Source organism: Cygnus atratus, chromosome 8 (genome assembly GCF_013377495.2).
Source record: "Cygnus atratus isolate AKBS03 ecotype Queensland, Australia chromosome 8, CAtr_DNAZoo_HiC_assembly, whole genome shotgun sequence".
Taxonomy (NCBI): Eukaryota; Metazoa; Chordata; class Aves; order Anseriformes; family Anatidae; genus Cygnus; species Cygnus atratus.
In genome coordinates this window covers 26,283,244-26,298,863 of record NC_066369.1, presented here as the reverse complement: position 1 = coordinate 26,298,863, position 15,620 = coordinate 26,283,244, and the positions used below count along the sequence as shown (strand labels likewise).

Genomic DNA, 15,620 nt, shown 5'->3' with positions numbered 1-15,620 from the left:
AGCTGGGACAAAGCAGCATCCCTCAAGCAGTTCTCAGCCAACCTTCCATTAATCCCCCACGGTCACTCCGAATAGGCAGCGCCCTGAATTCCGGCTGGAGAGAAGGGCGAGCGCCCCCTGCCCCCAGACAGATGCTGCGTTCTCCTCTCCAGTTGGCTGAAGGTGGGCGCTGCCTTTGTGTTCACGCTGTCCTGGGAATCGTTCCTCCAGTGCTGTAGCAGTTGTTTAAGAGCAGTAAGTGCATCTTCTCACAGAGTATGCTGTAGTTCTCCTGCAGGAATTACGGGGGGGGGGGGGGGGGGAATGACACCCCAAGGCTTTAACCTTATGCTGCCTTTTTTTTTTTAAAGTTTTTCTGTATGTAAACGAAACTGAGATGAAATCAAATAAAAACCAGATTTAACTGTGGAAGGAAAAATAGTTTGATTGCTACAGCTAGCTACTTACTCAAACATAACTTCAAGCTAAATCAGAGCAAAGGCAAAAATTCCCCACGTGCTAGGTAGTTAGGAGTGATGCAAGGCCAGTGTAGTTTCCAGAACCACTCCTGGGGGTGCTGCAAATTCTGCTCCTTTTGCTAGCTTGTTAATTCCTTCACGAAGTAAGTCTAGCAACTTCCAGAGGAATATTAATATTAATGCTTTTCACATAAAACGATCATCACTCAGCTGCACAGTCTTGCTGTAAAGGTTTATTATGAAATAAATAAAAAGTCCGTAAGAGAAGTTTGAAAAATCTATTTTATGAAGCTTTAAGATGCACTGAGTAGAATTATCTATGGTTACATTTTAATCTCAAAATAACAAAGTTACTTTGGGCAAGACACTGAAATGCCAAAAGATTTGATTATCATACAGGTGGAAGATAACATTTATGTAGCATTTTCTAACAAACTTTCCCATCAAAGGAATCCTCCTATTTACACATTGCAAACATTAGCTAGATTTAAACCATGTCTTGCTTTTTTTTTTTCTGTGTTGTTTATATTTTTTAAATATGTAGGACCCAGGAATATTATGCAACTGATACCAAATGTCATGGCCTTCACAGTGGTTATTCGAAGTGTATAGCTCACAGCCCAGATTCTCCATGCTTCAGAAGCATTTGTAAAAGGGCTCCAACAGCCTGCCTTTGAGGCCCAAATACACTACCAGTCTAGCAGAGTCCCATATACGTTACTGCACAGCCAAGACGTTTCCTGTTTTGTGTAACTGTTTATCTGCATCAGTAAGTCCGGTATCCCTGAGATAGGAACCACTGCAATGGGAGGGGACAGGTTCTCCAGGAGTTACGTACGTGACAACGGATGACTATTTCGGTATCAGATGTAAACTTCGCTAAGCCAAGGCTTGAATAGGTTCGGTTTTTATAACCCACTTAATGTTTACTGGCAGCAAGTCGTTTCAGTAGCGGCTCATCATAAACCCAGCATTCTCCGTCTTCATGGAATAACTAGAGGAAAGAGAATAATTAAACGTAAGCTTTTTATGCCTACAGTGGAAAGGGACAGTAAAATGCTACAGGCTCGAAGACATTTACACTGTTTGAATAAAGCTCACCCGTGTTTCCCATGAGGTCTCATTCTCCTTCCTGGCTCTGGCTTCAGCTCTCTGTCTTTCTTCAAGTGCGTGCTTTGCGGCTGTCGCTGCATCAATGTCTCTTATTTTCAAGTTGTAGGTTACGTCTTTCCATAAGCTTAAAAAGTAAAATGGAATGGCAAGGAGACTGCTTTAGAGATGTGAAGTGCTACGAGGCTGTAAAGACGTACTACTGGCTATTAGTTGTTACTATTTATTTGAATTAAGGTAGGCCTCACTTATCCCAAGGACAGATAAAAACAACAAATATTAAACCACAACTGCACGGTATAGTGCCAGAAATGGGAGGGCTGTAGTGAAGCTCTCTGGACCCCCCAGGTAAATTTGGTCCAAGGGAGGATATGACCAAAAGCTACAGGTCAGTCAGACTGCGTGCTGCTAGCCTACAAAAACCCAAAGGTCTTAATTCATCAGTTTAATTGAAGTTCTTACCAGCGAGACTCAAAGTCCTCTTGGTCCTCCAGTTTCCTTACCTTCTTCTTAATTGTAGGCATTTTCTTGGTATCTATAAAAACAGCATTCTCCTAGTGAGAGTTAAAAAAATAAAAATCAGTTCTTAAGCTAGAATGAAAAGTTATGTACTCTCTTACTCTAATACACTGGTTGTCAGAAAATACATTTCAAACATTAATCTCTTGATTTTTTATAGCAAGAACAGAATCTAATTATCTTAAAAATAACAAAATAAATCCAGGACTTTTATTCTTAATTCAGTATTCCTGTGATCTTTTGGGCAGCTTCACAGGAGTTCCCAACTACTAATGTTTATTTTCAGTTTATTTTTAAGCACAATCTTCCACTTTTGATGAAGAAAAAAAGAGCTGCTTTACCCCTGTTGAGTATTTTGCATACATGACACCATTCCATTCTCCTTCAACTGAGCAGAAGGGTTTCTTGTCATTAGGAGAACTAAATAAAAAGAACACACAGACATTTCTCAGTTGTATTACAGTAACTGAGAGACCCCAAAGGATCAAAACTTTATCCTGGTTGCTGTACAGTCTGATCTAAAGGCCTTAAAAATGTCAGTTGCCAATGCAGAAAATGTGAAAGCTTAGCAAGTGAGAGGTTTTCCATAAATTAGTTCAACTAGATAAACATTAAAAGGAAGTGCTCTTCCAGCACAAGCCAGGTCTTGCTTTAGGGCTGTATATGTATTTAGAGTTCAGGAAACAAGTAACAGGCTTTCAAAACAGATTGAGTGATAAATTTAAACTTAAAAAGATTTCAAGAACTCAAAGCTTGTTCCCCAGACTACTGGGAAACACACGCAGTAGTTCAAGAATGAGGTGTGTCAATGCTGAAGTGTCAAGAAGTGATTTAAAACCAAGTTTTGAATCTCTTTCTGTCAGCGCTGCTTACTGACATTATAGCAGATCTCTAAAAAACATGAGATTCTCCACTGAATTCTCTGCTCTGGTCACAGGCATAGGGTCCAAGGAAAATTCACCAAAACACAAATATAAATCAATACATAAAAGTCTGCAGCAAGAACTTTAATGACATGCAGTCATGACAGCAGTATTAAAAGACTTGCTTTAGTATTTTAGTAGGAGAGGTAATGATTAATACATTTTGGATAATTCAGGAATGAAAACTTAAATTTTTTTGGTAAGCAGCTGAGAATGTTTCAGAGCCTGGCAAGCCAGGATGCAGATTTAGGCAGCTTTCCTCTCACAAATCCTGGCTGTAAAATGGCATTCCAGGACAAGTAATCGTAAGCCAAATTACGAGGATAGCTGTTTCACATTGTTGACTTTAAAAATACCGTCAGCATTTAAGTAGAGAAAATTGAGATTGACTGAAGTTACTTACAAAATTTCAGCAGTAATTCTGTGCTTCTTCCCTCCATAAAATGGTTTTGTATGGAAGACGATGGAAGCATTGTAGCCTGTCTTTGAGCAACTAATACTGCATTCTCCACCAAGTTCTATCCATGGCACAGTGAGAATAGACCTGTAATTACAAACACATGTATACATGTGTATATAGCCTTTTAAGAGATAAATATTAAACATGATCTATTACAAGGCATTAAAAAAATGAAAATACCGGAGTTTACTTGCCTTCCATAGCCATTAGGAAAGGTCAAAATGTAGTGTTCATCATAATCTAGGCAGGTGACACACCCTATCAAAGAAAAAAAAATAGATTTAAAAGACATCCAGAAAAAACTCTATGAAGCTTTTCATAATGAAAAGTTTTCACAAAGGTGAAGAGCTTTATTTCTCATGGAGGCTGAGAATGCCTCGCCTCTAGAGAAGGCAGGGAGAATTGTGCTCTTCACAGGAAAAACTGGGCCCTAAGTGGTTTCAGCACACAAAGTCTGCAGAAGGAATCTCCAGTTCCTAGATACGTACACCCTAAATTCATAATTTCAAACATTTATGTTTCATAGGATGACTTAAAATAATTTCTATAAAAATTCTAGTTGCAGCATGTAAATTTCTATTCTATTGTTAAATTTACACACACATACCTTGCCCTATGTTATGAACGCCAATAGACATTCCTAAGAATTTTGACTTGGTCCATATGTGAGCATTGAATTGTATCCTCTTGTTAAAACACTCTGCGTAAAATGCTGAAACTGAAGATAAAGATATTAAAAACAGCAGCACAAGACAACAATACTGTTGTTTCCTAATTCCTGCATCAGGAAATATCTCTGATATTTATGTGGCAACAGAATTTTCAATTTGTTTCTCTATGAAAAAAGTTTATAAAGAAAACTTTCAGCTTTTAAATCCAGAGAGAAAATTTAAATCCAAAATTTAAACCAAAAGCTGACTTGACTTTTGCTCCTACCCAGTGCCATCTCTTTTAGCAAAGTTATTGTCAACTTACTTGGAGGATGATGAGAGACCTGCTCTGCCACAAACGTTACACTGCTTTTACTGACCCAAGGAACTGGTCCTTCTGAAACTTGCTCCTGTGTGATAGTAGAGAGGATTTTCATCATTGAAAGTGGTACTAGAAAGTAACTGGATGCTTCCAAGTTTAAAGTAGGCTTCTAAAAACATACACCAATTGTTCTTTGTGTATTTGTTGGTTTGCTAATGTAATGTGGAACAACTCCTTCCTGAAACTACGATGCTTTCTAAACGTACAGTTTCTACTCTCTTGTTTTTAACTATAAATGTACCTGGGTAGATGTCCATGATACTGAAACAACAGTTAAACCCAAAAGGCCATGTATAAACCCAGTTACAAAGTAATATTTATATTTACTTATTAAATTTCTTCGTAAGTGATAACAAATGGGTGGCAGAAATTGTTTTCATTTCTACTTCTGAGAAAGTCTGACTTGCATATTAGTAAGATCATACATCACATACAACCATTCATTTCCTGTGGCAAATCACAAAAAGTGTAATTCATCATTAGAAGCAGTGGAAGGACAAATTCAACACTGTCTTTATGCGAGCAAAGAAGATTTCAAACATTCACCTTAGAAACAAGAGAAAGATTTGGGCAAACAAACTGGGGAGTGGTGGAGGAAAAGGGAGAGAGATTAAGTAGATAAAATATTATGCCTCAATCATGTTTAAACCTACTACGCATGGGCTACGGGAAGTATCCTAGAACAGCACTTCCCACATCTTCATTTGCAGTTTCCCAGATTTAGAAGACTAAGTGAAGTGTTTTAAAAAATAATAATAAAAATAAAATATAAAAAAGACAGCCCTTTGTATGTATCAAGTGCCACAACTTCTCTCTAAAATCAGTGGGGGCACTGTGTTGACCATAGTTTACGCACAGGTCTCTGATTAATCCCTGAACCTCAAAGCTTGGGCTTTGAGTAATAACAGAAAAGCACAGCTCATAAACTGGTCAGGTTATTTCAGATTACAAGAGTGGCACTGCTACTTGTCCTTCACTGAACCAGACATACTCCAACGAAGTAAAATACAAAAGGAGGAGTAATGGGCAGACAGATGTACAACTAAAATATTATCCAAGCTCAGAATCCAAATCTGAGAAGACTTCATACCCTTCAAAGTCTACAAAAAGATTTTAAGATAATAATTAAATATACTGGAAAAAATGAGTTGCTCTCCAGGTTTTAAGTGACAGAAAGAAACCCCACTGTTAAAAATAAATGGGATTAGAGAACTGATACAAATCAGAATTTAGGAAAGAAGAGAATTAATACTCAGTGCTATGAAACAGTTCGGGAAAAAAAAAGGAGAATGTTTTCAACAAGTCAAATAGTTCTTAAAAAAACCTAATGGCTCAAATTTTTGTTATGCACGGTGTTTTAAACCTCTGTCCGAAGAAAAGGGGGAAAAGGAGGGATGAAACTATCATTTAAGAAATTGCCGCAGGTTGTAAATTTTGCTACCGAAATACAGCATATGCCATTGCAGTCAGTAAACCAATAAAGCTTTGGGAATCACTCTCGTGTTCTAAGCACCAAAAAACATACCACTAGAAAACTAACCATATCATCTTCACCTTCAGTGCCTGGTAATACCCAATGACATCGGAAGATCTCGCCCAAAATGGGATTGTAAGGCTTTTTAGCAACCGACCCTTTTCTTCCCGCATGAAAAGCTGAGAGGTACCATTTAACCACTTGAACCATTCGTTCCTTTGGATCCTTCTGGTCACTAATGCTACACGAGACAAAAGACAGGAAAGAAAAACAGGCAACATGTAATACAAGTGGATACCCTAAATGTGGGAAGCTTTTTGGATCACAGAATCACAGCTAAAGGTTTGACTAAGACTACTTGGACCATTTTCCAAGTTTAGATCAAAACTTGAGCATTATTCTTCAAAACTATTAACTTACTTTTTAAAGTTCATGAGGGCCATTAACAATAAAAGAACCAGTTAATGCTACTTTAAACACAGAATACCTGACAAATAAGTCCGGATGTGCAAAAAAGTCAGCATACATTTCCAACAATGATCTTCTTTCCAGGATAAACGTTGGAAGAACCACCTGCATAAAGAAAAAGGGCTCTTACAGATCATGGTATTTTAACATCCTGCACAAAAGCATTCTACACCCTAATTTTAAATGGATTTACAAACCACCCAAGGCGTCCTGTACCTGTAAGGTGACTGTGTTCTCAAACCTACTGAATAGTTCTTACATAAAGCAGGTCAGCTGGCATCTTCTACAAAACCAAAGATTTAAACTGAGCCGCCTTTTGTCTTACAGATGTTCTAGTCCTACTCAGGGCATATCCAACCACATGGCTGAGCTTATCAAAAGCTGTTCTTAATTACAGTAACACTGATCATTTAATTTCACCTATATGAACACTTAATTTGCAGTTAATAGGCAAAATCTCATTCCATGTAGTCACATCATCTTAAGTGCTTCTATCAAGATGAAGGTTAATCTGTCCCCTACCACTTTTCTTCCACAACAGCATTTGTAGGATCCATTCTTGTGGATCATCCTCTTGTCTGCTTCAGCGTGGTATAAACCACTGTGGAAAGCAGTGTGGATTGCTCTTCTTGATTTCAAAGCGATGCAGACAAAAAGCACACTCATGATGCTTCTTGGCAGCTCAAGTAACTTTTCAACTATTCCAGGAGTTCCCAAAACAGACATACTTTGCAGCAATTCTTATTCAGAACTACCTGAAGTTCAGAAGCCTTTGGTAGTTTATCTGTGAGCTGCTGGCTATTTCCCCAGAAATATATATCTTCTTGTTGTCTATTGTAAGTTCCAGACTGGACAGTTAAAGTCATCTACTTAAGGAAATGATAGTAGGATTTATTACCTCTGTTATTTTTCTATCTGGAATTAGTTGTTTAAATTTAACCAAGCTGACTAGAAAGATCAACACTTTGAATGGTGTTCATGCAGTGTTAAGACAGATGCCAACATGAATCACATTCAGGAAATATCCAGCTCATTATTTGCCAGTCCTATGTGCAGTGGTTTAAAATGTATATAAAAAAATACAAATATATATGTGTGTGTGTGTGTGTATATATATATATATATATATATATTTTTACAGTGGGATATTGAAGATCTTCATTGGTTTTGAACCTGATCTTTGGAGTGCCTGTAAACCTGGGGTAAGAGGGATGCTGTATGCAGTAGTAAAGTTTTACGTGCCCTTCAGCTTCCTAAAACAAACGTCTACTTTCCATAGCAAACTACCTTCCCAATCAGATTTTAGCAGTTGAACATATTTATTCAGCACTCTTTTTTCCTCTCCTAGTAAGAATTCCAATTAAAAAACAATCACCATGCTAGAGAGATTAACTAGCCGTAAGAACCACCATAAAGTTAGGTTATCACTTTAATATTAAAGCGATTCATACAGACCTCAGTTTACCACCTCCCTCCCCACAGTTGGCAAGCTTACCTTTGTTAGATCCATTCCTAATCTAACTTGTGACAAGAGATGCATGATAACACTCTTATGTTCTTCCACTGATTCTCCTTCCCCATCATCATCTCTATCATCAGGAGGATCAAAGAGATCTAGAAAGACAAAAATGTTTTTTTCTCTAAACCTTCAAAGATTGTCTACATTTAACTAGCATGTAAATATTTTTAGCTGTCAGAAAGGCCTTATTCATAAAACTAAGGCTTTTAAATTTCCCAATTCAACAATCTTGCCTTAGTTAAAACAACAACAACCAGTAGACAAACCAATTTCCACAAGTATCTTGTCACATACTTACGATCATATTAATGACACAGTTTACAGATAGATGAACAATCGAGAGCTCCTTACTGAAAGTTCATGCAATCCACTTACCAGCGTCGTTTGTCCCATTCGACATGGAAGAATTGAGGGACTCTGTGGTATCTGGACGTTTCAAACTACTTCCTGTGCTGCTGCGAGTCAGGACTGCAGCAGAACCTGAAGAACTGAAGAAGAGTAATAAGGACTCGAGATTCACAATGAACAAATTCAAACCGAATTATTATAAATTGATACACATAGGCTTCAATTTCCTAAGGAGTTTACTGACAGGCCTCAGTATATGTGCTGCACACTAATTCAATAAAACTCTAGCATCTCTTAAAATTATTTTTCTGATTAATAAAAAAGAATAGAGACTTTGGGGAAAGGCAGCAACTTAAAGGTTTTGTTTGTCTTGTTTTTCTAATTAATGCGACAAGTAATTAGCTATTTATGAAACAAATAGATATGAAATACTCGGTAGTCTCAGACTAGTTCTCTGAGCTGGTGCCTTCCCTAGTTCAGTGTGTGTTAAAAGCTTTGTCAACATACATGTCTGATGGAATGGGAAGGAACAGGGGAGGAAACTGCATCCCTGACAGACAGCTGTGCTTGGGGATAAGGTATTTTTATTCTGTTGCATAAAGAGTAGATTGACTTTTTTAAGCCAATCTGTCTTGTTTGCTTATTTAGCTTAAGTAATGACTACAAGTAGACAAGACATGCACTTGGAGATTTTAAAAAAACAACCAAACAAACAAACTATTCAGCATACACTGCGTTCCTTCAGCTACTTACTCTATACATCTCTTTGGGGAAGAACTGCTCTGATAGAATTCATCAGCATCATAGAATTCATCCTCACTGCTTGAGTAAGAAAAATCCGGAACTGTGTTCGGAGAAAGATTGACATGGCTTGGAGAAGTGAGGCTGCTGCTCGGTGCTGATTGCCCACTTCCTGTAGAGTATTAAACATTATGGGTTTAATCAATCAATCAAACAAAAAACTGTCAAAGTTGAGGAAGGAAAAGCATATACAGAAAGCATAGTTTCAGTTTCTTGTATACCAGTCAGACATTCAGACAGAACTGTACCTGTACTATTTGGTGTTGGAGTCTGATTTCCAAGTGATGCTACTACAGGTCCCACTGGCAAAGACGAGGGTCGCTGCTCTGACTTGCATAGCTGAGCGGGTTCTAGGGCATAGTTTGATATGTTAAACCCAAGAGTCACATTGAAATATGAGAATTATACTTTTGTTGGGAAAGAGATTCCACATTATTTCAACTGGCCTTCAAAAAAGAAATCCTTGCCTACAAAAGCCGCTCAGAAAAAACATGCTTCCATCGTTGTCAGCTAGCACTTTTTTTTCTTTGTGAAGCAAAGATGGCGTTTTAAAAATTGACATTAGTTAGCTAGAATGCACTTCTATTTTCCCAAAACTGTAGTTTCATTTATTCTAAGAAAGTATATTAGAAATGTAGGCAGGTAACTTAGAACAAGTAAAACAGATCACCTTAACCACAGAACTAGTGGCACTAACTCCCTTCCCTTCCTTTGCACCACTGTAGTGAGCAACTACCACCACGTGCAGTGGGCACCTCTACATAGCGTGTGTGACACAGAAGCTCTCCACCTTTTTGCAGCCCCTCCATCTAGAGCACAGTTGCAGCCCGCTTGTTCGTTAACGTTTCTACCGAGCTTGTCTCTGTAGAGCATACCTGGAGGTATAACAGTCTGGGAAGGCATTGCGCTGATCACCGGCTGCTCCAAAGGACTGGGCTGATAGACTGCGTCAACAGGGTTTATAGTGCTCTGAGATAAAAGAAAAGCACATTTTTTTTCCTCAATTAAAAAAAACAACAACAAGCAAGCATAGATAATAAGAACACTGTGAGCACAAGAAATGCTCAAATGCAAGACAGCAAATTCCTGAGAGAGAAAGCGAAACACAAATCGACAGCTGAGGACATGAGAAATATGTTCAGAACTGTAATAGTTTGATTCTTTGCACAAATTTTTATATACTAAACTGAATTTGCTACAAATTTTACTAGTCTTATAAAGAATTCTTATTTCAAGTTCTAGCTTCTGGTATTCCTTTCAATGTCCATTAATAAATACTGCATGCAAAGAGCAGAAAGGTAAGACACAAATCATCTGGCAAAAATCAGGATAGGCAATCAGTAGTTTAAAGACATTTTGTTCAGGAATTAATTTGTCCAGACCATAATAAATCAACCCATGAATTAAATCAGGAATCATCAGCACATTTACAGCCAGGAAGCGTCACTTTGTTGCCAAAATTCATTTGAATGCAAGCTGACAGTTTTCAGAGCACCTCCAGTAAAGGACATTTCGATCTACTCATGAACACGGGCACTTTGAAAGCGAAGCGCCAACTCGACTCGTTATTCACTGACTTCAGGATGAGTTCTTGGCTTTTATACAGCAAAGACCTCTCAGAAATCGGAACTGCAACGCCTTTTAATCCAAACTGGCAAGACTTTGCCTTGCTTCACTGACTTTTTGTTATCATCTAAGCATTGTTTCTTTCTGTTCCAAGTAGGTTTACTTGCAACAACCAGAATTTGGATATTGTTCTGGGCTATTAATTGGATAAGAGGCATGTAAAACCCTTTTCCATTTATCTTGCAATTAAAAAACATTGATCTACATCAGAACGGTGAAGATCTTTGCCTGCTTGTTAGATCTTGCTACCATGCTTCAATTTAAAGATATCAAGCCCAGCAAGTAATACAATACTGAGTTCTACTTTAAACTCCAAAATAATGGCTAAAAAAAAAAAAAGCTAGATGAGCTTTGCCTTTAAATTTAATGTGTGCTTATTTCTATCCTCTTAGATTATTAAAACATTTAGAAGTTTTCAACTGCTCTTCCCTCCCTTCAGACTATGACTTTTCACGTGCATGCAGACTGAGGTAAATGGAGTCCTGTTAACCTTTTCCTCCCATCTTCCTACAACAGGCAGACTGCGTTCTTGCCTCTTCTCCTGGATAACCACTATTCAGAACTTTATCCCATGTTAAAAACCAGTGAAGCTGTGAAGATTTTTTTTAATAGCACAGAATTTCTCTCATATTAAAAACAAAATTATTGTTCCCTGGTTATCTTAAAAAATCTCCAGTTACAAAAAGAGGCATAAAAATTGCTTTCCAAGTTTTTGTTGGTGTCACTTATTGGTGTGCAAATAAATAATCCAGTACATTTACTGTTACTCCACGGCATCCCAACATAAAACCAACCTCCCTAAGCCATTACTCCAACTGGTTGTGCAATTACGCATGCAACATGGGCAGGTTCCTGTCCCACAAACTTCACAGTTCAAAATTATGATCCTGTTTTGAGAGCTGAGAGACTTAAGAACTGAGATAGTCCTACGATACACAGGACACTACTGCTATCTCCATCCCCCCTAGTTTTCAGGGAAACTAATAATATATATGATATAGAACACTGGTGTGATAAAAAATAAAAAAAAATGAAGTAACTTCATTTTTGACTTTGTATGTGGGATTGTAACCTTATTCTTACATAATTCTTTTTATTTATTTTATTATTTATTTATTATTTTATTTATTATATTATTTATTTTCCATAATTCTTACATAATTATGTAATTCTTACATAATTCTCCACTCCACAACACGAACTGGAGTTTATCCTTAGATATTTTGGGGCGTGCCTCCATGGTTTTGAAACAAATGAAGGCAGATCTAAAAGTACAATACTCTGATTTTAACAACAATTTAAAAACAACCATGTAGAAAGAACAAGACTGTGATTCCACCATGGCATCAAACATTCCTGCCTCAGTTTAAAATGAAATCCTGACCTTCACACCCAAGCTGATGTTGATCAATATAGCAGTCAATAGCATCAAAACTTCAGCCTTCACGACTACTGCTACATCAGTCAATACATTTTTTCAGCGTAAGCCAGCCCACCGACAATTAGAATGGTGGCTAATCAAATTCAGACTATGTTAAGTTGTAGTATCTGTATGAAATTTCCGAGTTGCAGATCTTCCATCCACATCTTCCCTACCACAGGGAACTGCTGTAGCCAGACCTGTGTGATCTCTCTTCTCCGGGGCACGCAACAGAACCTGCTCTGTTACACGAACACCTGAATTATGTGACACAGGGTAGTTGTGTATTTTACAAGCATCTTATCTGTATCTTTACGCCAAAGTTCACATCAGAAAACCATACCAGTAAGCTGTATATAATGGAGAGACAAATAAAGCTTGGGAATTACTGTCAGCTGTAATGAAAACAAACCATAATTTTCAGTTATGTTTTACTGAACCGATCTGCTATTAAAAGCATCTGAAATGTACTCAAGTGACAAATAGAGAACAAAGAAAAAGAAGTCACATGTGACTGAAACCGAAGAGAAGTTACACTGAGAATGCAGAAGTTGGATTAAAGAAGAGACATTGCTTAACAGACAGAATACAGCTGGACCAAACGAGCAGCAGCACTGCAAAGACAAACTACTTGAAGCACATAGATAGCTCATCTATTTCATACATAAAGATACTCAGATGGAACACTGGACTATTTATATCCCAGTAATTTCCCTTTCCTCTGTTTATATGGCAGATTTTTATCTAGGTGTTCAGTCATAATACTGCCATTTAAGACACTCAGCATAAAACTGGTCATTACATTTTCTAATGGCAAGGGTGTTAGCCAACCTCAGCAGCTAATGACTCAACAGTAATTTTAATGAGACACTTGAAGCAGTATATTAGAGAAAGGAAGAAGTATGTTGTAAAATGAGTGGAAATTCAGGTCTCTGTTCACATGTTCTGCAGAAATAAAGGGAGATAAAGATTAGATTTAAACTTACTATAAGTCCATCTGCGTGCTTCTCCTCATTATTTTGGTCCTTAAGGAAAAAATGTTAAGAATATCAACATATCAATCTTGCATGACTTATCAGTTCTGTGCTATGTGAGTGCTCTAATAGCAAGCTTCTCCCAGGAATGTTTACATTTTCAGCCATTAAATGTTAGTGTTCCTCACCATGTGATACAGTAACTAAGAAGAAATAGCTCTATACATTATCACTGCACCTCTGTAGATTAGTATTTTCTCAGGATCTGTTCAAACAAGCTCAAATAACTTTAAAAATATCCCTTCTACACTGCTGAATACAGTCACATTTTACAGTGTATGTCATTCCCAAACAGCTAAGAGTCCCCCGAAACATGGTCTATAGCACCGGTGAGTCCCTGAATACACGACGTTCTTGGTTTCTGAAGAACAACGATTAGCATAGAGAATAAGTTTTCAGAAGCATTTTTTGCTTTCAAAAGGCAAAAATGCCTTTATAAATAAAATGTTTTGAACTTTTGCTCTCATATCTATTAGATTTTTAAACCTTTTTGTATTATCTACAGTCTAGCATGTGTTTTTGTTTGTTTGTTTTTGCCTAGAAGCATATGCAAAAGAGCAGGCAATGCATGAAATAAACTGTCATCAGGGGAAATCACACTAGCAACAGGCAAATTAATACCAAACTACAGCTAGCACAGGTTTAACACTGTACCGGCGACGGTATTACATTTTGAATTTACTAAACACCAGGCCAAATCTCTTCACTTCTTCTGTAAAGTTCCTATTAGCCAGTATATCAGTTCAGTTTTCCTTTCTGTAAACCTTATTTCCCCAGACTTCCAGTTGTTAAAGTTATGAAGAGGATCAAGAAATTTTTTTAAAAAATCTGTAAATAGTATTAACAGAGTTAGCACATACTCATGTTTCAACACTTTATACACCCTTAAGTTATACACTTGGCAAAAGGCTGCTTAAATCTCATGTCTGATAGCTGGCATTTCTTAAGCAAGGCTGCCCATGATAAAAAAACAAAACAAACACTAAGGGCAATGAGTTCCATCAGGCTGTCAGCTTACAAATGAAGAAGGAAAACCACCAGCATAGTCCAAATATATTGACTTTTTTCCCCCCCAACACACCAAGTTTCCACGTTACGCTATCACCTCTAAGACCTGAGAAATGAGGACAAAGCAGCCTCATTCGCACCGCTGCTCGCTGTCCTATCTCAGCGACATGGTGTGTCGATGAGGTACTGAGGGGAGGAAGGCCACAGAAACGGGTAGGTAAAAGCGACCAGAGATGACGGAGTAAACAAGGGAAGGCAAAGAAGTAAAGTTAAATATCTGAACTGTAAGAGCTACTTCATAAAACATGTAATTCTTCCTTCTGTTGTAAGACTGCAGGGTGCCAAGCCGCTGAGAGACCACGACGTACACGTACAGGCGGGTAGCAGCGAGCCAGGCACCTGGAGCTGTCACACACCACACATGGGGCTCACACACACCAACCACCGCGCCCACCCCTCCTGCTCCGTGTGGCCTGGTTGGTTTTTGGGACGCGAGAATGTTGTAATACATGCACGTGTGGTATTTGCTTCATTATTTTCAAAATGCCTTGGGTCACCTCAAAGACAAGTGGCATGATTACACCCTTCATTTACCAGCGAGTTTAATGAAGATTTAACTGCCCAAAACCTAACACAGACCGTTTTCATCTGTGAAACGGCTCAGCTCAACACACAATAAGAAAACATGTTTGCCTTAACACATCAAAATAGTATATTCTATATCAAAATAATCCAAATAATATATCACAGAATAGTTGAGGTTGGAAGGGACCTCTGGAGATCTTCTGGTCCAAACCCCTGCCCAGCAGGGTCACCCAGTGCACGTTACACAGGATCACATCCAAGCAGGTTTTGAATATCTCCAAAGAAGACGACTATACTCTGGCTATATGTTAGAACATATGGCTGTATGTCGGAAACAGAGAGAAGTTCTGAAGTGTACAGAAATGTGACAATTTTCAGGGCATGCAAAAAAAAAAAAAAAGGTAATGACATCTGTCTCCTAATGAGAAATGCACTGTAGAAGTAAAAAGGCAGGGGTGTGTATGCACGTGTTAATAATATAATTTAATTTCAGTAGTGTAAGTCAGCAATGATACTTGCCTAACAAATTTGGGGAAAAAGACTTCCAGAATCTTAAAAGGTTAGATACTGCAGAACAGAAGGCTATCAGTGAGGCACAATATTTTTTTTACATACATAAAACTTCATAGACATGCAACTAACAGAACTGTTAGAGAAAGAAAAAGAAAAAAAAGCAACGTATTTTTAATTACCTAATGCAGTACGAAATCAGGTACCAACACAGGTAGGGAAGGGGGAAGGGGATGGGACAGAAATGCCATGTAGTCAATAAGTACATTTGCCTAAGAGAGAGACAGGAAGAAGATGAAGAGATGAAGCAGAAGAGGTTATTAAA

The 15,620-nt window shown here is 37.9% G+C and overlaps 1 protein-coding gene across 3 annotated transcripts in view; it reads right to left on the bottom strand.

Annotated features, from left to right (window-relative positions):
- Positions 1 to 722: 722 nt before the first annotated feature.
- OSBPL9 (oxysterol binding protein like 9) overlaps positions 723 to 15,620 on the bottom strand; it is a 62,622-nt gene continuing 47,724 nt past the window's right edge. For 2 of the 3 annotated variants that reach the window (XM_035537762.2, XM_050712308.1), the window contains 16 exons: positions 13,145 to 13,183; positions 9,988 to 10,081; positions 9,361 to 9,462; positions 9,065 to 9,224; positions 8,339 to 8,451; positions 7,940 to 8,058; positions 6,464 to 6,549; positions 6,043 to 6,217; positions 4,446 to 4,530; positions 4,078 to 4,188; positions 3,665 to 3,728; positions 3,414 to 3,554; positions 2,429 to 2,507; positions 2,031 to 2,122; positions 1,560 to 1,695; positions 723 to 1,452 (listed from right to left, as the gene is read on the bottom strand). In XM_035537762.2, coding sequence (XP_035393655.1) covers positions 1,378 to 1,452; positions 1,560 to 1,695; positions 2,031 to 2,122; positions 2,429 to 2,507; positions 3,414 to 3,554; positions 3,665 to 3,728; positions 4,078 to 4,188; positions 4,446 to 4,530; positions 6,043 to 6,217; positions 6,464 to 6,549; positions 7,940 to 8,058; positions 8,339 to 8,451; positions 9,065 to 9,224; positions 9,361 to 9,462; positions 9,988 to 10,081; positions 13,145 to 13,183 — 1,671 coding nt within the window. In that variant the 3' untranslated portion in view covers positions 723 to 1,377. The remainder of the gene's footprint in view (positions 1,453 to 1,559; positions 1,696 to 2,030; positions 2,123 to 2,428; positions 2,508 to 3,413; positions 3,555 to 3,664; positions 3,729 to 4,077; positions 4,189 to 4,445; positions 4,531 to 6,042; positions 6,218 to 6,463; positions 6,550 to 7,939; positions 8,059 to 8,338; positions 8,452 to 9,064; positions 9,225 to 9,360; positions 9,463 to 9,987; positions 10,082 to 13,144; positions 13,184 to 15,620) is intronic. The other variant, XM_035537763.2, reaches the window with a different exon arrangement.